This window comes from Choloepus didactylus, chromosome 11 (genome assembly GCF_015220235.1).
Source record: "Choloepus didactylus isolate mChoDid1 chromosome 11, mChoDid1.pri, whole genome shotgun sequence".
In the NCBI taxonomy this organism is placed as follows: domain Eukaryota; kingdom Metazoa; phylum Chordata; class Mammalia; order Pilosa; family Megalonychidae; genus Choloepus; species Choloepus didactylus.
The window spans coordinates 90,204,836-90,228,464 of NC_051317.1; the positions used below are offsets into that span (position 1 = coordinate 90,204,836).

The 23,629-nt window shown below is 36.6% G+C and overlaps 1 protein-coding gene across 10 annotated transcripts in view; it reads left to right on the top strand.

Moving 5' to 3' along the window:
- Positions 1–23,629, top strand: part of RNF180 (ring finger protein 180) — a 298,146-nt gene extending 274,517 nt beyond the window's left edge. For 9 of the 10 annotated variants that reach the window (XM_037799402.1, XM_037799401.1, XM_037799403.1 and 6 more), the window contains one exon: positions 22,775–23,629. In XM_037799402.1, coding sequence (XP_037655330.1) covers positions 22,775–22,974 — 200 coding nt within the window. In that variant the 3' untranslated portion in view covers positions 22,975–23,629. Of the gene's footprint in view, positions 1–18,728; positions 18,825–22,774 lie in introns of all 10 variants that reach the window. The other variant, XR_005210988.1, reaches the window with a different exon arrangement.

Here is a 23,629-nt window from a genome sequence, read left to right on the forward strand (position 1 = left end):
TTCCACCTCATTGAAATTTAAAGGTGTCCAGTGGTGTACGGCCTGTCAAGATATCCCTCTGAGGTGAAGGATAAACTGTTGTATCTGGCCCCTCCTACAGCCAAAAAAGAGGCACAATGCCTAGTTGGCCTCTTTGGATTTTGGGACACAATGTGTTCCTCATTTGGGTGTGCTGCTCAGCCCATTTACTGAGTGACCCAAAAAGTTAATAGTGTTGAGTATGGACCAGAACAAGAGGAGGCTCTTATCACTGGCCCAGGCTGCTGTGTAAGCTGCTGTGCCACTTGGGCCATATGATCCAGCAGGAGCCAATACTGTTGGAGGTATCTGTGGCAAACAGGGATGCTGTCTGGAACCTTTGGCAGGCCCCTATAGGAGTGTCACAGCCCAGATCCTTAGGATTTTGGAGCAATGCCCTGTCATCCTCTGCAGATAACTACTCTCTTTTTGATAACAGCTTTTAGCGCTGCTACTGAGCCTCGGTAGAGACTGAACGCTTAACTATGAGCCACCATGAGACATGAGTTGCCTATCATGAGTTGATTGTTGTCGTACCCATCAAGCCATGAACTTGGGCATGCACGGAAGCACTCCATTATAAAATGGAAGTGGTATATATGAGATAGGGCTTAAGCAGGCCCTGCAGGCACAGGTTACATGGGGAAGTGGCCCAAATGCCCACGGCCCCCACTCCTGCCATATTACCTCCTATCCCAGATCCCCTGGGACATCTCTCAGTACTACATTAGGATTAAAGTCAGTAGAAAACTGTAACAACCCAATCCAGGCAGGACTACTAATGCCCCAGAAACTTCAGGAATGAAGGTTTGGTTCACCCCACCAGGTAAAGAATTGGAAAAGCTGGTTATAAAAATGAGCTACATCCACTTGGCCAATTACAGAAATGAGGACTGTAATATTTGTGAATATTTCTTCCTTGTTTTCTTATGAATATATTTGTATATACACATAAAGCAAATATCTTTTGTTTTCTTCCGTTATCCCCTTATCATATGCAATAAGTTGTATTAACTTCATGTTGCAGTATTTTAGTTACAGGATGTCAACTTTAACAGTGAATATTTTAGTACCAAAAATATCCTGAAGTTAGGGAATTTTTGTTTTAATATTTTTTGTAGAATATGCTTATATTTTTCAGTTAAAATATTTTTCAAAATGGCATAAAATAGCTAGCTCCTAGAGAAATTACATTTGCAATCATTTATTCTTTAGAGAAAGTAAAATATAAAATATTCAAACTCCTTTCACTAAATCAAATGAGAATTCAGCTTGATGACACTAATAGATAACCACCAGCACTCAAAATCCTAATCCAGAATTTTAGAAATAGGGCTTCCTAAAATAGAGCAACTACAAAATAAGGACATTATTGTGAAACAGCATTTTTCATCTCATCTTGGAAGGTCCCTAGGTGTTCAACCAACTTTGACAGATGGAAAAAATGTATATTTATTTGCATGGGGAATAGAAGAGCTGAGGTTTTTTTGTGTGTTTGTTTTTTGTTTTTTCTTTCTTTTTTTTTTTTAACAAAAATCTGGATATTAGTTTCTATTTTTTTCACACTTAAGACCCTGAGTAAATCCCAGTGCCATGGCCATAGCCCAGACCAATTAAATTAGATTCTCTGAAGATGAGTCCCAGACATCAGTATTATTTTAAAGCTCCCCAGGTGATTCCATTGTGCATCCAAAGTACCTTGGTTGAGATACACTGCTCTAGGAGAAACTGCTAGAACTTGTGAGTATAAGGAAGAACAGAAATGTAGACTCAGAATGGATAGGTACCTTGATGGTTCCTTTTGTTTATTCTCTGACATCCATGCAGTAACATATCTGAACTATTATGAAGAATGAATTAATCAGAAGGAATGAATTAATCAAAATGCACTGCTCTAAATAAAAGACATAAACTGTGAAATGAAGTTAACTTTGGCATAGTATATCAGCAGTTTAATAGCGCATGGCAGTTGTCCATTTGTTTTCTGGATAGGACATGCAAATTTAATTGAAACTACAGAGCAAATTTAAGAAATATGCAAGTAATTACACAAATTAAAGTTTAGCCAATATGCTGAAAACAATACCTCTCTGGGGAAAATCCCATGGGATTTGGGAGACCACAAAGTGTTTAGTACTTCAGTGTTTGTATCCAAGACATTAGATCTGTTTTGTCATCTGTAAAATAATTACCTTTTTTAAATATCTGTACAAAGATAAAGTGGGTTAAAATGGTTATCAAGGTTGTCCCTGTAGAGTAACAGAAGTTTCAAAAAGAAAGTTAAGAACAGTCTAGGGAAGTGTGAGATGCAGTCCCAATTTCTCTGCATTGCTGGCATTGAGGATGTGAGGATGATCTAATGATCTGAAGACAAGCTTGAAAATTTCAAACCTTTTTGTGTCAGGTGGTAGAGCTACTTCCATGAGTTACCATCCCCTAGCAAGTGACTATGTCTTTCAGTTTTACAGCACTCATAAAGGACATTATTTATTATGGCTTAAAACAGATGAATATTAAATAAGATGTATGCCTATAAATTTCATTCACTTTTAGAGTATTAGATCATAAAGTTAATAATATAATATGAAAATTCTCTAGATTGATAATTTGCTATTGAAAACTTCAAACAGCTGAGCAGATTAAAACTTCAAATATTTATCTTCACCGGTATCAAGTTTGTGTTATAATTAACCAAAGCAGTTTAAAGTATTTATTCATCTAAAAATAAAGTATTACAGAAAACCATCATATCTATACTGGAAATGAAATGGTTTTTATTAGTAAGGTCCTACTCTACATATACTTTTAACTTCTTTAAGATTGTATTGTATTAAATCAAATTTGGTAAGAAATGATACTATTGTTTTGTAAACAATTCCATTGTTTTGTTATTACAATAGAGGTGCTATTGTGTCATTTTATCAGTTAAAATATATTCTCTTTTGCGTTTCTGATGGGCTGAAATATTTTTTAGGTGGATTGGATATAATACAAGGTTATATACAAATTATAGATTTTATAATACAAATTTACTCCATCTGAAAACATTTAGTTTCTGCCCAATTAAATTTTTCTTTGATACATTATTGAAATATTGTTTTTTCCAGAATAGCAAAAAGAGAAAGTAATATATGTCATAGGGACTGCTTTTTCTTTTGTTACTTTTTTTCTGGGTCTGAAAAAATGAATGGTGGTAGAATAATTTCTCAAAATATTACAAGGAGAATTTAAATGATATGAAACTTTTGAGTACACTCTGAAACTGAGTTGTCATTAAATTAACAGTCTCCTTTTTCTGAATAACATCTCCTATTAAGATAATATTCAAAGTATTTAAAAACCGGTATATCAAAAGACAAATCACAGTCAAATTTGCAGATGACAGAATTTTATGTAGGAGACCAAAAGTTTTGCTACAGCAAGGAAGCCGGATCTCTTGCAAAGAACAGAAGTAGCTTTGATCTTCTAGGGATGGCAAATTATTTTTATAGCTATAAAAATGAAGTTAGTTTGACTCCTATTGATTGGGAAGGAGTTTGTCCATCTTACAGAGGTGGATTTAGGGCAGGTAGGCTTTATTTTATATTGGGTCAATCATAATGAATAGCGGCTTGATTGGCTATCTGGGTTGACCACCTTGTTGGGGATTTCAAATTTCAACAGATATCAAGAGGAAACTCAAAAGAGAATTCAGAGAGGAAGTAGGGCGTGGATTTTTTGCTTCATTTGGTTTTTGGTTTTGTTTTGTTTGTTTGGTTTTGGCTATCAGAGGTCCCCAGGGCTTTCTCTAGACAATTTTATCAATTTCCTCCTTTTGTTCATTCCTTCGGTTACCAGAGTTTGACCAAAGATGTTAGTCTTTCATTCACCACTAAAGTCTCTGATGCTTCATCACTGATTTCACATTAGCTGCAGTTCAAGATTTTCATTGTCCCATTTGCAGTGGCTTTGTATCCTTAGTTGTATCATTTGTCAAGTTTTTGGCTACATAAGTAGCATTTAAAAGTTGAGAGAACAGACACTGAATGAAGAATATTATGAATTATGAGTCATAAGATAAAGAGAATAACAATTGTCCCCTTAGGACATCTCTGAGCCATGGTACCCATGACCCTAGAAAACCAAAAAGAACCAGATTTCGGAGGTGTGTAAATTGATTTGGCTGCTTCTCTAGCATGGGCCTCTGGTGCCACAACCTTTTAGTAAACTTCCTTTTAACTGTCATTTACAAATACACAGCACTGGGCACCCACTAACACATACACACCTCCTTGGGATGCCAGAATATGATCTAATGCTAATGAGTTTTTAGTCATTTTATGAAGTTCTGATACCTTGTCAGCTAGTGAACTGACAGTCTGCCCTAGGTGGAAGACAGATTTTTTTCCAACTCTAAAGCTATCTTTTCTAATACTATCTGTAATCTTATAGCGTGTCTTCCAACAAGGCAATAGCTGTCCCAGTGACAAGGGCAACAATACTAAGAACAGAACACCCCTGAGTTAATGGATTTTTCCATGATCAGTTTAGAGCTGTCTCTAGTCTTGCAATAGTCTCTTCACAAGTTTCTGTAGTATGGGAAGAGGACATAAGAGCCCTCATGTTTTTAGCTTTCCCTTTTGGAATCTTACCATAAATAGCCATTTGAGGAACAGCATAAGCTATATAACAGGAACCAACCCAAATTATGGGTAGTACTTTGTATGCTTTGTATCCACATAAAAAATAATGTCCTTGAAAAGCATAATAAGGGTATCTATTACCTTTAAGGAATAGGATATTGGCTTTTAGAGCTAATTGGGTATAAATTCCCAAAGTAGGATCATAGCCATCATCATCTTCATTGTTATCTGATATCTTGGTCCCATTTAACCAACAATTTCCTACGCCTGACCATTCAGTCTACCAGAAATTTGTGCCCTTAGAGGAATAAGTTCTTATTTTAGTAAAACCCTGGGTTGCTTGGAGAAAAATAGTGTCTCTAAAGGGACTCTGGCCCATGAAGTATGCTCCTGTCTCATGAAAGTAAAAGGAGTCTTGCCATATAGAAACTGAACATTTACTATGTCCTACAAGGTAGCCCATTGTTATCTGTCTGGTTTCTAGTAAAACACCATGTTCCTTGGGATAAAGAGGCCACATCATAATCCAAATCATGGAGACTCTTAAAGCACAGCCCAGAGACAATCCAAAAAGGAGATCTATCTGATTGGGTATATCTGAGGTTTCCTGTCAGGGCTAAGTCTACAAGTTTAAGGGGGATGATTATAAGAGGACTACCACTTTCAGAACTAAGTGGGGGATGGGCACAGGCCCCTCAGTTACTCTGATTGTTTTAATCTGCTATATGATGTGCTAGAAGGAAGAAGGAATTGTGTTCAAGGTAACATTACATGGTACAGAATAAAGAGGAGATAAAAGAAAATCATTATTGGACATGGAGAATAGGCATTGCAAGGGGTATAGGATGAATAACAGATTTAGACAGTTGGTGAAAAGGAAGAGACAGGGAATAAGATAAGGAAATCCAGGTGGAGATCTTGGGCCCATTTACTTGTTCCACGGTCTTGGGCAGAAGCTGTCTACGTAAGATGCTGTCTGCTTCTGGAATCCTCATGGCAATTTAGCTTGAGATCCAAAATGGGAATGACCTTCTAAGGACTGGGAACACATTTTAGTTGTGACACATGGACCCAAGGGTCAATTCCCTGTAGTTTTACTGCTGTAGTGGTGGTTGATAAGGCCTGACATAAGGTCTTTTCCATCTAGGTTCTAAAGCAGTCTTTCACTGATGTCTCTTCCAGTATACCAAGTCTCCAGGTTGAAGGTCATGTAGAGTCTTCTATAGAGACATATCAGGAAAGACAGCCTGGATTTATGAATAGTGGGACCAGGTATATGTGATTATTCCCTTAAATCATTAGCAATTTCAGATTGTGAAAGATTGGAGTCTTTATAGTAGGAGAAATAATGAGCATCATGTGTCTTCCCATTACGATTTCAAAGGGAACAGCCTTTGTTTTCCTGAGGGACTAGATCTTATGTCCATAAAGGCTAAGGAAAGAATCATAGGCCAAGGTATATAGAGAGAGATTCAGATAATTTAGCTAAATCAGGTTTTATGATACTATTTGTTCTTTCTACCTTTCTAGATGATTGAGGATGGTAGGCACAGTGAAGTTTTTAGTTGATGGGTAAGACCTTGCTAAGTTCCTTGATTACAATATCAATGAAATGGGTGAGAATACCCCAAGTGGGGAAAACAAAGTCTAATAGCTATTTAGCTACTGTGAGAGCAGTAGCCCTATGACAAGGAAAACCCTCTACCTATCAAGAGAATAGACATACGATAACAAGGGCATATTCATATCCCATAGAAAGGGGTAACTGTGTAACGTTCATTTGAAGATGTTCAAAAGGACCTGTTGATTGAGGTATTTGACCCTGCCCCATGGTGAGTTTTACCACAGTTATGTAATTGACAGGTGGAACATGATTCATATACTCTCTTTTCTTCTCATTCAAAGTCCTCCCACCAATAATTTTTAGAGTTGAAATGAAAGATTCTGAATGGTGGTGGGTATACTCATGTAAGGCTTTGGCTATGGGACATTTTAGGAATTCAGGTGCTACCAGGCAGCTGTCGTGGGATCAGCATAGTCCATCAGCGAGGAAGGCACATCCAGCTCTATGCCAATTTTGTTTTTTAATTTCTGAAGTGAATGTTGAATTGTACTCAGGGACCCTTGAAAATCCTCCCTAATCTTGTCTACAGGTTTTAAATCAGACCCACCCATGCACAGAGAAAGTTATGGAAGCAGATCCATAGTGTGAGTGTATATAAAAAGCAGGAGCTTTAGCAGGCAGAGGAGGAGATTTAGCGCAAGAAGAGTCTTATTATGATGCAGTCAAATGAAATAGTATTTATGTACATATACTCCAGGCCCTGAGCTTTTCAATTCAGCCACTTGGAAACCACTGTTACCTCAACAAAGTCCCTGAGGGAGGAGAAGTACCAGACAGACATCCAGACCAGACCAGGAGCATCGATATGGGCAAGAAAGAAGGCTCCAAGACAGGCAGTTAGAAAATTAGGAAGCAGGGCAGAGGAATGAAATAAAACCAAATGGGGGATCTGACAATAGAACTGAGATCAAAGGTACTTAAAACAAAGTCCTGAATAAAAGGCAATTGAAGTCAACACAAATCATAGAGTTCATATACAGAACGAGTTTACCTTGGGGATACGGAGTCTTGGCAGTTGAACAGCAGACAGAAGTCTGTTGTGACCACCTCACCTATTTGGTTGCCAGAGCCCACCACCCCAGAGGGGCACCTTCTCTACCTTGCTGGGGCTTCCAGTCTTGTCAAAAGACAAATCAGAGTTGAGTTTGCAGATTACAGTATTTTATTTGGGATACCAAAAGTTTTGCTACAGCAGGGAAACCGGATCACTTGCAAAAACAGAAGTAGCTTTGATCTTCTAGGGATGGCAAACAATTTTTACAGCCATAAAAAGGAAGTTAGCTTGACTCCTAGAAGTTTGTCCATCTTATAGGGGTGGGTTTAGGGTAGATGGGCTTTATTTTATGTTGGGTCAAACATAATGAACTAGGGGCTTGATCTGAGTCAACCACCTTGTTAGGGATTTCAAATTTCAAAATATACCAAGAGGAAACTGAAGAGGGAGTTCAAAAAGGAAGTAAAGCATGGGGTTTTCAGGATTTTTGTTTGTTTGTTTGACTTTCTCTACATAATTTTATCAAGTAACATAAAATGTCTATATAAATAAAAAATTATAAAATATATTTCTTTTCATTCCCTAAGTAATTATATGTAATAGGTATTTATAAACTGATTACCAAGTGATATAACTCTTAAATTATTCATCAAACATTCTAATTTCCATTTGCAGATTTAGTTGTTGGAATAATCTTTTGTATGATATAGAGGTTGCTACTTAAATGATGGATGCCATAACTGAGCCATGATCTGACACGTGAGGTTTATCTAATAACAAGCTTTAGTTATGATTTTAACCACCCATGGTCCTTTTCTTATTTCCTTAATATGTATAGTAGTTACAATGGCCAAATAAGTGACCCCTACAGCATTTCCCAATTGGACTCCTATTGTTCTTTTGGACAGAATTATTCTTCATTTTATGACTAACCCAACACTGTGGGACATTTAGCATACCTGATTAGTACCTGTCCCTCCTTTCCACCCCCCAATTTACATTAACAAAAAAAAAAAAAAATGCCCCCATGTATTTCCAATAGTCTCCTACGTACCTGTTAAGAACCAATGAGGTTACAAATAGATTCAGATATCAGTTAGGGTTGCTCATTGCTTTAGTGTCAAAAACAGTATTTTAAAAATAAAGTGAGATACATCTATATATCCAGAGAGAATAGATAAAATGATTTTTTAAATAACTATCTTCTCAAAAATAAGTTGTTTGAAATAATTTTAAAATAAAATGTGAGGCTGCCAAAAGGTTTTACATTGTCTTATAGCTTTGAAATACCTGACACTTACCCCTAATGTCATAGATACATAAATAGAAACTGGCATGAAGACTCAGCTCGATCACTTACCATGTCAAATCAACTAAACTCCCAAAGCCCAAAGTCTTGTCCTTGTGTGTTTTATTAAAATCTGTAACATGGGGAACATTGGTAATATCTATACTGAATAACACTGATAATTTTAATGATCCAGTGACTTCTGTTTCACAACTTAAAGTAGGCTTTTTGTTATATTTCCTGACAGCGGGTACTTTGGTAATACCTTAGAGATAAGGTTACATTTAAGAGTTAAGATCTCTAGACTAAACTGTAAAATTGCTTACCTTTAAGAATTTTACCAGTTAACCTAAACTTTTAACATATAGTTTTATAATTACAAATAAACTAACTGTATAAGGTATAGTTTATTCTGTATTCCTTATGTTATCAGAGTAAAGAAAAACAAACATATTTTTAGAGGAGAAAACATTAAATTTTACTACAAGGAAAAATTCTCAATTTTGAATATAAAATGATTACATTATAAGAGCTCACTGAACATAAATTTAATACTATTGAAGTACAATAAACAGACAAAAATTAGAGATTCTATTTGTATAAATCTTAGACAAGCAACCTCTCTATCAAAATTAATATCTCTCAAATTTTGCTTAATTGCCATTTGCTTTTAACAAGATTTTACCTTTTTAATAGAAAATGGCCTTCTGGTATTTGTTACATATTTACTCTGGAAGCAGAAAGGTAACCTAATTGTGGCCAATTACAAATAGGATAATGTAAGCCCAGAGATCATGTATAAAAATGTACAGTATATAATCAGTCATATAATACAACAAATACTACAGTTTCCCAAAACTGAGAAAAAATAATACAAGTGAATCCATCTTTAATTTTGGTATTTAAATTAACAAGTTATAACAGTTAAATTTAAAAGCCATGGCACTCACTTTTTACCTAGTTACAGAACAAAATATTAAAAATTTTGTAACTTAGCCTGAAATACTATAATGAAATCAATCAGGTATTATAAATTAGAATAACAAGTATCTGCAACACATTTTAATTTATTCAATATGAAAGATAAAAATATTAATTTAACAGGATTAATGCACTGACTCTGGGAACCTAATGATATAGGGAATAAAGAAGAAATTTCAAGTCTATTTTGCTTTAACTTTTCAAGTACATTAACTTACTAGTCACTGTATACCTGTTTGTGACAATAAAAATATCACCCTACATTTAATAATCAACTTTTTTATGAGAAAAGTTGTAGGTTTACAGAAAAGTCATGCATAAAATACAGAATTCCCACATACCACCCTGTTATTATCACCTTCCATTAGAGTGGTATATTTGTTAAACTTCATAAAACAACATTTTATAATTTCACTATTAACTATAGTGCATCATTTGCAATAGGGTTCATTGGGTTGTACACTCCTATGTTGTTGGTTTTTTTAATTGAGATTGTTCACATACCATACAATTACCCAAAGATCCAAAGTGTACAATCAGTTGCCCCAGTACCAACAGACAGCTGTGCATCTATCACCACAATCTTTTTTTTTTCAATTTTTAGAATATTTTCATTATTCCAGAAAAGAAAAAAAAAAAAGGAAACAAATCCTCCCATAACCCTAACCACCCCCCTCTGTTATTGACTCATAGTTTGGTATAGTACATTTGTTACTGTTGATGAGAGAACATTAAACTACTACTAACTGTAAGATATAGTTTGCAATAGGTATATTTTTTTCCCTATGTGCCCCTCTATTATTAACTTCTCGTTATACTGTCATGCATTTGTTCTGGTTCATGAAAGAGATTTCTAATATTTCTACAGTTAATCATGGACATTGCCCACCACAAGATTCACTGTTTTATACATTCCCATCTTTTACCCTCCAACTTTCATTCTGGTGACATACATGACTCTGAGCTTCCCCTTTCCACCACATTCATGCACCATTCAGCACTGTTAGTTATTCTCACAACATGCTACCATCATCTCTATCCATTTCCAAACATTTAAGTTCAACATAGTTGAACATTCTGCTCATAATAAGCAACCACTCCCCATTCTTTAGCCTCATTCTATACCCTGGTAACTTATATTTTATATCTATGAGTTTACATATTATAATTAGCTCATATCAGTGAGACCCTGCAGTATTTGTCCTTATGTATCTGACTTATTTCACTCAATGCAGTGCCCTCAACGTTTCTTCATCAACCCATTTTTTTAAGATGGTTTTGTTCACACACCATATATTCAGTCCTAAGTAAACAATCGATGGTTCCCTGAATAGTTACATATTTATGTATTCACCACCACCACCACTATCTATATAAGGACATATCCATTTCTTCCACAAACAAGGAGGAAGAGTCAAAGAAGATAGAGAGACAAAAAAGAAAAAAGAAAGAGAAAAAAAAAGGAAAAAAAATGACAGCTAGTAAGCAACAAAAGGAAAGATAACATTAAAGTAGAATAACGAGTCAGACAACATTACCAATTCTAAGAGTCCCATACCCTTCCCTTACGTTCCCCTCTTATATGCATTTAGCTTTGGTATATTGCCTTTGTTAAATGAAAGGAAGCATAATACAATGTTTCTGTTAATTATAGTCTCTAGTTTCTATTGATTGTATTTTTCCCCCAATACGTCCCTATTTTTAACACCTTGCAAGGTTGACATTCATTTGTTCTCCCTCATGAAAAAACATGTACATTTTATCACAATTGTTGAGCACTCTAGGTTTCACTGAGTTAGACAGTCCCAGTCTTTATCTTTCCTCTTTTCTTCTGGTGTCCCACATGCTCCTAACCTTCCTCTTTCAACCATACTCAGTCTTCTTTGTTCAGTGTACATACATTGCTCTGCTATCATCACTCAAAATTGTGTTCCAAACCTCACTGCTGTCTTTTCCTATCTGTCTGTAGTACTCCCTTTAGTATTTCCTGTAGAGCAGATATCTTGTTCACAAACTTTGTCATTGTTTGTCAGAGAATATTTTAAACTCTCCCTCATATTTGAAGGACAGTTTTGCCAGATATAGGATTCTTGGTTGGCAGTTTTCTCTTCTGGTATCTTAAATATATCACATCACTTACTTCCTCCATGGTTTCTACTGTGAAATCCACACACAGTCTTATCAAGCTTCCTTTGTATGTGATGGATCACTTTTCTTTTGCTGTGTTCAGGATTCTTTCTTTGTCTATGATGTTTGATAATCTGGTTATTCCGTGTCTTGGCGTAGGTCTCTTCAGATCTATTCTGTTTGGGGTATGGATCTGTAATTTTATGTCTTTCATAAGAGATGGGAATGTTCATTGATCATTTCCTCTATTATTGCTTCTGCCCCTTTTCTCTTCTATTCTCCTTCTGGGACACCCGTGACACGTACATTCATGCATTTTATGTTGTCATTCAATTCCCTGAGCTATTGATCCTATTTTTCCATTCTGTTCCCTATCTTTTGTGTGTAGGCTTTCAGGTTCCTTGTTGTCCAGTTCTTGAGTGTTTTCTTCTGTCTCTTGAGATCTGCTGTTGTATGTCTCCATTGTGCCTTTCATCTCTTGTGTTGTGCCTTTCATTTTCATAGATTCTGCCAGTTGTGTTTTCAAACTTTTGATTTCTACCTTATGTACGCCCAGTGTTTCCATTATATGCTTCATCTCTTTTGCCATATCTTCCCTAAACTTTTTGAATTGATTTAGCATTAATTGTTTCAATTCCTGTATCTCAGTTGAAGTGTAAGTTTGTCCCATTTACTGGGACATATCTTTGTTTTTCTTAGTGTAGGTTGTAGTTTTCTGTTGTCTAGGTATCTCGTTTCCTTGGTTACCCCAATCAGGTTTTTCCAGACCAGAATGGGCTCAGGTCCCAGAAGGGGGCAATATTCAGTATCAGGTTTCCCTGAGGGTGTTTCTTAGAAGATTGACACACCCTGTGAGGCCTCAAGCGGCTGTGCTTTTCCTAACCGGCCTAGCAGGTGGCACCTGCCAGCTTGTAGCTCCTGACTCAGGGTGTAAGGAGATGTGGCCTGATTAGTTTCTGTTTTGGCTGTTTTCCCCCAGGCTCTTGGTTCTGGTTCTAAATGGAAGGCAGGTAGTAGAGCTGGGTACCACCGTCTTCCTCTTAGGGAAGATACCCCCCCCCCAGAGAGCTATCATCTGCATTTAAATAGTTTCTTTGTCTCTCTGACTCTGCTATTGCCACCCTTGTCTGGGTCAGAGCGCTGGGAACTGAAAATGGCTGAGGCTTTCTCCACTGAGCGTGTCAGGTTGAGAGAGAAAAAGGTACAGAAAGCCCCCTTTCAGGACCAGTTCATGGCCCCCAGTTTCACCATTCGGCCACAGATAGCAGCCAGTCCTCTGGGCTCCCCCTTCCTGGACAGAGAAGTCCCCTGGCTCTTCAAGGTCAATCATCACTAAAAACCTCTCTGTGCTTGTTGGGGATTTGTAGCTTGCATTGAGCAGCCCACATTTGTCAATTAAAACCCAGTTGGAGCTGGACTGAGGTATATTCGCTTGTTCAGAGAGTGCTACTCTCTATCGCAGCGAGGCTTTGTAGTTCAGGCTGCCATGGGGGGAAGGGGCTTCCAGCTTGGGTCTGGAGTTTCTACTCAGATTCCACACTGCAATCTGAGGCATTCCTCCCAATCCAGGTTGATGCCCTATGTGTGGAGAGTCATGGTTGTCCCCAAGCAGTTATTCTAGATCATTTACTAGTTGTTCCTGGTTGTTTATTAGTTGCTCCAGGAGGACTAACTTCCTTTCCTCTCTATGCTGCCATCTTCTTCCATCTCCTCTCTATGTTGGTTTTTAATGTTTCTACTAGTAACATATACAACATAAAATATCCCCTTTTAACCACATTCATGGATACAAATCAGTGCTGTTAATTACATTCAAAATGCTGTGTTACAAGAAGCTAAGCCTACTTATAATTATGCATGAGTCACCCCCATAGAGCCTCATTTGTTGCTCAGATGTGGCCTCTCTCTCTCAGCCAACTCTGCAAATAAACTCACTATCCTCCCCACTACATGGAATGTGACTCCCAGGGGTGTAAGCCTTCCTGGCAACATGGGACATGACTCCTAGGAATGAGCCTGGCCCTGGCATTGTGGGATTGAGACTGCATTCTTGACCAAAAGGGGAAAAAGAAAGGAAACAAAATAGAGTTTCAGTGGTTAAGAGATTTCCAATAGAGTTGAGAGGTCATTCTTAGTTTCTAGTGTATTAGAATAGCTAGAAGAAAATACCTGAATCTGTTGAACTGTAATCCAGTAGAAGTGATTCTTGATGATTGTATAACTATATAGCTTTTATCATGTGAACATGTGATTGTGAAAACACTGTGACTGATACTCCCTTTATCCAGTATATGGGTAGGTGAGTAATAAAATAAAAATGAAAAATAATGTAAATAAATAGGGGAGGATTAGGGGTATGGGATGTTTGGGGTATTCTTTTTAATTTTTATGTTTTTCTTTATTTTGAAGTAATGAAAATGTTCTAAAATTGATTGTGGCAATCCGTACTCAACTATATGATGATACTGTGAGCCACTGATTGTATACTTTGGATGTATTGTATGGTGTGTGAATGTATCTCAATAAAATTGCATTAAAAATTGTTCTACCTCACCACCATCCATTATCAAAACTTTATAATTAACCAAAATAGAAACTCTTTACAACTCAAGCAAAAGTCTTGAATGGATTTTTCTCCAAAGAGGAAATACTGATGGCTAAAATGCATATGAAAAGATGCTCAACTGCACTAGCTATTGGGGAAATGCAAATCAAAACCACAGTGAGATATCATTTCACACCCACTAGAATGGCTACTATTAAAAAAAAAAAAAAAAGAAAACCATAAGTTTGGAGAGGATGAGGAGAAATAGGAACACCCATCTCTTGCTGGTAGAAGTATAAATTGGGCAGCCACCATTGAAGACAGTTTGGAACTTTCTCAGATGTTTAAGTGTAGAATTACCACATGACCTGGCAATCCCACTTCTAAGTATATATCCAAAGGAATGAAAGTAGGGACTGAGATATTTGCACACTGATGTTCATGGAGGCATTATTTACAATTGCCAAAAGATGGAAGCAACCCAAATGGGTCATTTGTCTTCTTATTCTTGAGTTGTGGGGTTTCTTTATACTGGATATTAAACCCTTATTGGGTATGTTTCCAAATAATTTCTCCCATTGAGTAGGTTGTCATTCAATGTCATGTTAAAGTCCTTTGAAACACAGCAGTTTTTAATTTTGATGAGATCCCATTTATCTATTTTTGTTGTTGTTCCTTGTGTTTTGGATGTAAAATCTAAAGAAGCATTGCATAACACAAGATCCTGAAGATGTGTCCCTGTGTTTTTTTAGAAGTTTGATAGTCTTGGTTCTTTTCTTTAAGCCTGTGATCCATTTTGAGTTAATTTTTGTATATAGTGGAGATAGGGGACCCCTTCATTCTTTTGCATATGGATTTCCAGTTCTCCCAGCACCACTTTTTTAAATGCAATTTCATTGAGATGTATTTCTCATTTGAACCACCTTCACATACTAGGGATCAATCCCTCTTGATCATGATGTATAATTCCTTTAATATGGTGTTGATTTTGTTTTCCTAGTAATTTGTTGGGATTTTGCATCTATGTTCATAAGAGGTATTGTTCTTTACTTTTCTTATAGTATCTTGATCTGGCTTGGTATGAGGGTGATGTTGACCCTATAGAATGAATTAGTGAGTGTTCCGTCTTTTTCAGTTTTTTGGAAGAGCTTGAGCAGAATTGAGTTAAGTCTTCTTGGAAATTTTGGTAGCATTACCTTGTGAAGCCATCTGGTCCTAGGCTTTTCTTTTCTTGGGAGGTTGTTAATGACTGATTCAATCTCTTTACTGGCAATTTATTTGCCGAGATCTTCTGTTTCTTCTTGAGTAAATGTAGTTTGTGTGTTTCTAAGAATTTGTCCATTTCATCTAGGTTATCTAACTTGGTGTACAGTTCTTTCTAGTTTCCTCTTATAATCCTTTTTATTATAGTGGACTTAGTGTTAATATACCCCTTATCATTTCTGATTTTTTATATTTATATCCTCTCTTTTTTTCTTTGTCAGTCTAGCTAACAGCTTGTCAATTTTGTTGATATTTTCAAAGAACCAACTTTTGTTTTGTTTATTCTATTGATTTTTTTTCACTTCATTTATCTCTGCTCTAATCTTTGTTATTTTCTTCCTTCTGCTCACTTTGGGTTTAATTTGCTCTTCTTTTTCAAGTTCTTCTAGTTTTGACATTAGGTCTCTGTTTTGAAGTCTTTCCTTTTTTTAATGAAGGACTTTAGATCTATAAATTTCCCTCTTAGCACTGCCTTTGCTGCATCCCATTTTTTGTGTGTTGTGTTTTCATTTTCATTTACCTCATGATATTTCCTAATTTTGCATCTCATTTCCTCTTTAACCCATTGTTTAAGAGTATGTTGTTTAACTTCTACATATTTGCAAATTTTCCATTTTCTCCTCTGTTATTGTTTTCTAGCTTCATTCCTGTATATTCAGAGAAAATACATTGTATGATTTCAGTATTTTTTAATTTATAGAGACTTGTTTTGTGACACAACATATGGTGTATCCTGGAGAATGATCTATGTACATTCATGAAGAATGAGTATTCCATTTTTGTTGGATGAAGTGTTCTATATATGCCTGTTAATTCTAGTTGGTTTAGAGTATCATTCAAGTCTTGTATTTCCTTACTGATCTTCTGACCATTATTGAGAGTGGTGTATTAAAGTCTCATTAATGTAAAACCATCAGCTTCTCTCTTCAAATCTGTCAGTATTTTCTCCATATATTTTGAGGCTGTGCTGTTAGTTGCAAGTATAATTGTTACGTCTTCCTGTTGAATTACCTCTTTATCAATTTACAGTGACAGTCTTTTCCCCTTGTAATTGTTTTGACTTAAAGTCTATTTTATCAATAAGTATAACCACCCCAGCTCTCTTTTGGTTACTACTTGCATGGTATATATTTTTTCCATCCTTTCACCCTCAACCTATTTGTATATTTGAAGATAAGGTGAGTCTCTTGCAGACAGCATATAGTAGGGTCATGCCTTTTTATCCCTTCTGCCAATCTCTGCCTTTTTCTGGAGAGTTTAACCATTTACATTTAAAGTCACTTCTGAGAATACAGGTCTTTCTTCTTCCATTTTGTTATTTTTTTTTTTACCTTTTTTGTCCCTTACTTCCATTAATGCCTACTTTTATATTTATTTGATTTTTTATGTTCTATCATATTGAGTGCCTTCTCATTTCTATCTGGATATATTTTTCATCTATTTTCCTTGTGGTTATGATGAGATTAACATTAACATCCTAAATATATATAACAATCATTTTTTGTTTAATATGAACTTAACTTTAACAGTGTGTACATATCCTTTTCCTATATCCCTCTTCCCAGCACCTTTTTTATATACCTGTTACCGCCTATATTTGTGTACATTTTAAGTCCAGAAACAAAGATATATCATTATTTTTTATGCATTTGTATTTTAGCACCTCTAAGAAGAAGTGGCATTATAAAGCAAGCAATACACTACAGTAATACTGGTATTTATAATCACCCAAATGGTTACCTTTACTGCAGGTCTTTATTTCTTCATGCTGCTATGAACCATTGTCTAGTGTACTTTACTATCAGTTTGAAAAACTCCCTTTAGCATTGCTTCTAGGGCAGGTCTAGTAAGGATGTACTTCTGCAGCTTTTGCTTATCTGAGAATGTCTTAATCTCTCTCATTTTTGAAAGAAGGACTGGCCAGATATAAAATTCTTGGCTGAAAATTGTTTTCTGTCAGCACTTAAAGTATTTCAGCCCACTGCCTAGTTGCCTCCATGGATTCTGATGAGAAATCTGAACTCAATCTAATTGGAACTACCTTGTACATAAAATGTTGCTTTTCTCTTGCAGCTTTCAGAACTCTGTCCTTGTCCTTTGCATTCAGTAGTGTGATCAATATATGATGGGGTGTATTTTTCTTCATGTTTATCCTATTTCATGTTCTCTGAACTTCTTGGATGTACATATTTATGTCTTTTGCTAAGTTTGGGAAGTTCTCTGTCATTATTTCTTTGACTATTCCTTCTGCCTCTTTATCTCTTTCTTCTCCTGGGATTCCCATATGCATATATTGGTGCACTTGATGGTGTTCCAGAGATTTCTTAGACTATTTTCACTTTCAATAATTCTTTTCTCTTTCTGCTCCTCAGCCTGATTCATTTCAAGTGTCTTGTCTTCAAATTCACTGATTCCTTCATCTGCCAGCTCCAATCTGTTTTTGAAACCCCCCTGAGAATTTTTCATTTCAGTTATGGTTCATTTCAGTTCAGTTCATTTTAGTTGTCATCTCCAGTGGTTTCCATTTGGCTCTTTTTTTTTTATTTAACTTCTGTCTCTTTACTAAGACTCTTATAGTCCTCATTCATTGTTTTCCAGATATTCTTTAGTTCTTTTTCTGCATTTTCTGTCATCTCCTTGAGCATTTTTAAGATCATTTTTTAAGGCTTTGTTTGTGTCCACATTCTAGTCTTTGTTGGTGTTTTCTAGATTTTTGTCCTTTTCCTTTGAATGGGCCATCATTTCCTATTCCTTGTTTGTTGCACACTGTACATTTCAATGTTTTTTAATGTTAACTCTGGGATTTATTCCCTGGGATGTCTGTTTCTTGATTTTGTAAGCAGCTGGTGATAAGAAAAGACCTTCTTGTGCTTCAGCCCTCCTATCAGGAAGGCTTGCCAAAGGAAAATGCACTGTGCAGGGTTTTTCCTTTCTTTCTGGGCCTCTGTCTTTTCCTGGGCTTTTGCTTGTTAGTAGTTTTGGCATTCCCATTTACAAAAGTTTGGGCTTTCTCCAAAATGTCTCTTAGCTTCTCTCAGCAATCTGCTTGGTTCTCTTGGGCCATTTCTCTCTAAACATCTGGGAGTCCTCTCAGCTTCTCCAGGGCAAACTCTGGGCTTCATCTCTTAGCATCTCCAAACATCTGGGTCTTTGTCAGCTCTTAGCTTCTCCCAGGGGCAAACTCTAGATTACATATCTTAGCTTCTCTCTAAAATGTCTCACTCAGCTTCTCCCTGATCTCCTTCTCTATGTGTTTTCTCTTAAAGGACTCCAGTGATCTATTTAAGACCCAAACACAATGGACGGAGTCATATCTCCATGGAAACAACCTAATCAAACATCTCACCCTAATCAAAAAACTAGTAAGTCTGCCCCCACAAGATTGCATTAAAGAACATGGCTTTTGTGGGGGACATAATAGATTCAAACCAGTACAGACCTCCCTCTCCCAGTTGTTTTAAGTGGAGCTGCTTTTGCCTGAAGGGTAAATTTGTGGTAGGGGAAGGGAGGTGGGGAGGGGAGGCATGCTGGAGAAGACATTCCCAAGTCAAAATATGTCCAGGGACCCATGAAGGGGGTACAGACTGGCTGTAGTGTTGCAATGTGCCCCTCACTAGAGATCAGCAAGGGCACCAAGAGCTTCTCTGATAGCTCCCCAAAGCTGGGCTTTCCTGGCCTGACCAGCAAATGCAGCCCTTCAGCTGTCCCTCGCAACCATGAGGAAACACAGCTTCTTTAAGTCTCCACCCCCACCACAGCCCCTGTCTATGGATGGTTGAAACAGTGGCTGCAACTACCTTTGTGCTAGTGGGTTGAAACAATGCCTGCCCTCAGATCTGGGCCCCCAGTAATCCAATGTTGCTAATCAGAATCCATGGGCAGTGATCAGATGTGCCAACCCTTGTTCTTGGGGAACAGAATTTCTATTTCCCTTTCTGTCACCTGCATGCTAGCCAGGGGCTGGACCCCTCAGCAGCCTGCCACAAGAATGGGGGATAGGTGTCAGTAGCTACTGCATGGAAAGAGCAATTTACTGCTCTTTACCATAATTTATCAGCCTCTTTCTCTTGCTCTTCCTTGGGTGCTGTACGCTGTTCTTCCAGCCTCTGTACTTTCAAAATAGTTGTTTCAGACAGTTCTGCCTGTTTAATAGTTTTTGTGGAAGAACTGAGTTCTGGAGCTCACAACTCTGCCATCTTCCCACAATGCTCCTTGTCCCTTTTATTAATACTTAGTATCCTCCTTTGTCTTTTGTAACAGCTTTTGTCTTAAAGTCAATTTTGTCTAATATTAGTATAGGTACCCCATCTCTCTTTTGGTTACTTTTTGCATGAATTATCTTTCTCTATCCTTTCACTTTCAACTTATCTTTGTCTTGGAATCTAAGGTGAGTCTCTCGTAAACATATAGTTGGATCATGCTTTTTTCCCCCATTCTGCCAATCTGTGTCTTTTGATTAGAAGGTTAATCCATTAACATTTAGTGTTACATTTGTAAAAGCAGTGCTTGCTTCAGCCATTTTGTCCTTTGGTTTTTACATGTCATATATTTTTTGCCTTTCTTTTCCTTTTTTGCAGCCTCCTTTTCTGTGTAATTGATCTTTTGAGATGTATTTGACTGACTCCTTTCTCATTTCCACCTCTGTATATGGAAATACAATTCCATTTTAAAATACTTTCTTTGTGGTTACCCTAGGGTTTGTATTACACAATATATGTCTGTATGCTACTAATTTGAAAAGATACCAACTTCAGTAGCATACACATCTTCTGCTCCCATACCCCTCTGTTTCCCCTTATGTTATTTTTGTCCCTCATTGCCTATTTTGTCCCATATTGCCTTATCAGGAAATATGACTTTATTATTCAACTGTATTCTAGCTCTCACAGGAATTAAAGAATAGAGTTATATATTAAGGATACAGTACTATTGAGTTTTGCATTTACCCATTTAGTTACCTTTACTAAAAGTCTTCACTTCTTCACAGTGCTCCAAGCCACTCTCTCCTGTTTTTTTTTTCCTTTCAACCTGAAGGACTCCCTTTAGCAATTCTTGTAGGGCAGGTCTTCACTCACATTGTTGTCTTCTTAATATCTTTTAACTCTATATCCACCATTAGTTTATTTCTAGCTGTATTTTCCTTCATGTCCTTGAATTAAGGAGATTTGTTTGAACTACTTTGATTAGCTGTTCCAAAGTCTTTGTCTCCTCTGAAAATTTAATTTGTTCCCTTGACTTAGCCACATCTTCCTGTTTCTTATTATTGCTTATAATTTTTTGCTGATGTGTAGGAATCTGATTATTTTGATGTGCTAAACCTGAATGTCAGTTTCTCCCTCTTGCCTTGGGTTTTATTTTAGATGGGCTATGTGTTAAGGCTCTTCTTTGTCACCTGGTCCAACTTATACTGGACCTTTAGAGTAGCCCGTAATTAACTTCAGATTTTCTCAGATCTTCTGCACCTGATTCTTGCCCTGGAACTTGAAAGGTTGCCCTATTATGTGCAGTTGTTTCACTTCCAAGAAAAGGCTTCCTTTCCTCTTTTCCTTCTCTGGGAATCTTGATCTGTTCTTTTTGTGCAGAATTTTCTCCCAAGCTCCTAGAAGTTAACTTCTCTCGCTTACTCAGTGCCTTCTTATTACACCTTCCAGTTCTGCAACTCATCCTGCCTTACAGAAGTTCAGTTTCCCCGGTTTCTTTTTCTGTGGTTTCTCTGCCTCTGGTTACTTCCCTGTTAGGGTACCCACCTCCAGGAGTCAGACTGGGTCAATCCAAAATGGTCCATTTTTTTGTTTAGGTTATCCAACAATCAGAGACTGGGCTGAGTGTATGCATGTCTTTCCAGCAGTTCTGACATGATCTCTTTTATCACCTGGCAGCCTTTTTGTATGCACATATTAGTCAGCTGCTTGTGTTCCACACTGGGTCTCTGCAGTCACATCCCTGTGTCTGGATATGTGTGGGTTCTAACTTGCTGTTCTGAGTGGCTCTCTGGTCTGCATCTGTGGCAGGAGGTACCTGAGGCATGCTCCCTCCAAGTGACCCTTAAGCTGCATGGGACTGAGTGAGGGCGATGGGTCCGGACTGGTGGAATTTTGAGGGTGTTTTTTTTTTCTTCAATTCAGCATATATGGAGTCCCTCTCCAGTCACTATTGTTCTCCAGAGGTCCAAGCAACAGGAATTTGTCCTTTTGTTAGTTATTTCTAAGAGGTGCCTTTTCCAGTGGATGGTTTACATTGCTACGTTGATATTATCACTCTTCTATCAATCAACTTTTGACATAACAAACTTCTTATGTATGCTAAGAACATGGAGCAGTAAAACACTGTTCTTTAATGTTATATCTGCCCCATCATACCTGAAGGATAAGACAAAGCTCCTTTTAAATACTGATTTCAGGGCTCTCTGAATTACCCATTAAAGAATATTTTTTTCCAAAACTATCAAATATATTGAATATAACAATCAAATTCATGCTTGAAAATACATTTGAGAGGCTTGATTTAGAACATTCTCCCTAAAATATGCTAATTATTCATTCTAAAAGATGCTATAAAATATATCCTTATAAGCAGGCATTCATCCATCCATCAAACAAGCATATATTGAGTACCCACCAAAAACTAAGCACTGAAAAAATGAATGAGGGAAACTGTTGACAGTTTTTTTGTCTCTGAAAGAACCTTCATAATAATGGAACATATTTAATGGTCTTGGACAGTGAATATAAATTTGAAACCTAGTCTGTGATGGGGAAAAAAGTCATGGCCTTGTTTTCTGGGATATGAGAAATCCTGAGGTAAATTTTTTACTAAATGGAATTTATGAAGAGGCAGACATATCTGATTTTGATTCTGGAATCCTGGTAGTTCTTTATATTCTTTCTAAACCTGGTATCTTCGTGGAGATTTTATCCACAGCTCTATCTCACTCTGATTTCACACCTGAATTTCTCTAGTAGTTTGGTTATTTTGTTGTTGTTTTGTTTTGTTTTGTTCTTAATGTAGGAAAACCAGTCAGATTTAGCCTTCATGATTATTAATCTATTCTTATAGTGTTAAGAGTAAGTCTCCTAGGAGACTACCATATCCAATGCTCTTTACTAAATTTACTGTCCCAGCCCTTAAAATCTTTAACTAAAAGAGAACTCTGATAGTTGTTTCACTGAAAAAACTGTTAGGAATACAGTACGCAACTCAGTGAAATCAAAGTATATGCTGTTAATGTACCTGTGTTCATACTGGGGCCTCCTTTCTGAGCACTTGTCTGAATTTAGCAAGCTTTAAAGTAATATGTTCATATATCTTTTAGGTTTCCACAGACGTGCAGCTCCAGTTACAAGAAGGCAGTTTCCACATGGTGCACATAGGATGGATTATCTGTACTTTGAGGATGATAGCCGTGGATGGTGGTTTGACATGGATATGGTGATCATCTATATTTATTCAGTGAACTGGGTCATTGGATTTATTGTTTTCTGCTTTCTTTGCTATTTTTTCTTTCCATTTTAGGAATTTTCATACCTTAATACAGTTGAACAATCATATAAAACCTAGATGATTAAAATAACGATTACTTAAACTTATCTTAAAATGTGCTTTGATGTTTTATAATGTTGCATTATAAAAATTGTTGGTGTTTATAGAAAGCCTAAAAATAATGGACTTATTTATTGATGTTTTCCATGTAACAAACTAAACCTTATTCAAGAACTAAGCTATCCAGCACTTAGCAGCAGTGCACTATTAGTTTCACAGTCCTTGGTTTAGGATTTTGGGTTCCAATTTTACAATGTCATTTTTATACTTATTTTTATTGTAAAGACTGAGGATTTTCCCTCCATTCAAAAATAGTCAAACTACAAAATAATATAATTTGGATAGATAGTATCTATTGCTAACATATTTAGTCACTTGCTACTTATTCTTAGGCAAATTATATGCATTAAAGATTAACTGTATTCTCTGGGAACTAATCTAGCAGGGTATATTTGGGATTGGTTTCCAATTATCTCTATTTATGTCCCCTTCTATCACCAAGAAAGCTGAGTAACCTTTTTGTACAGAAATAATAATAGCTTTAGTGAAATATCTTTTATTATTGCAAGAAACATAATAGTTAATACAAAAAAAAAGAAAAAAAAATTCAGACTAACCTCCACCATCA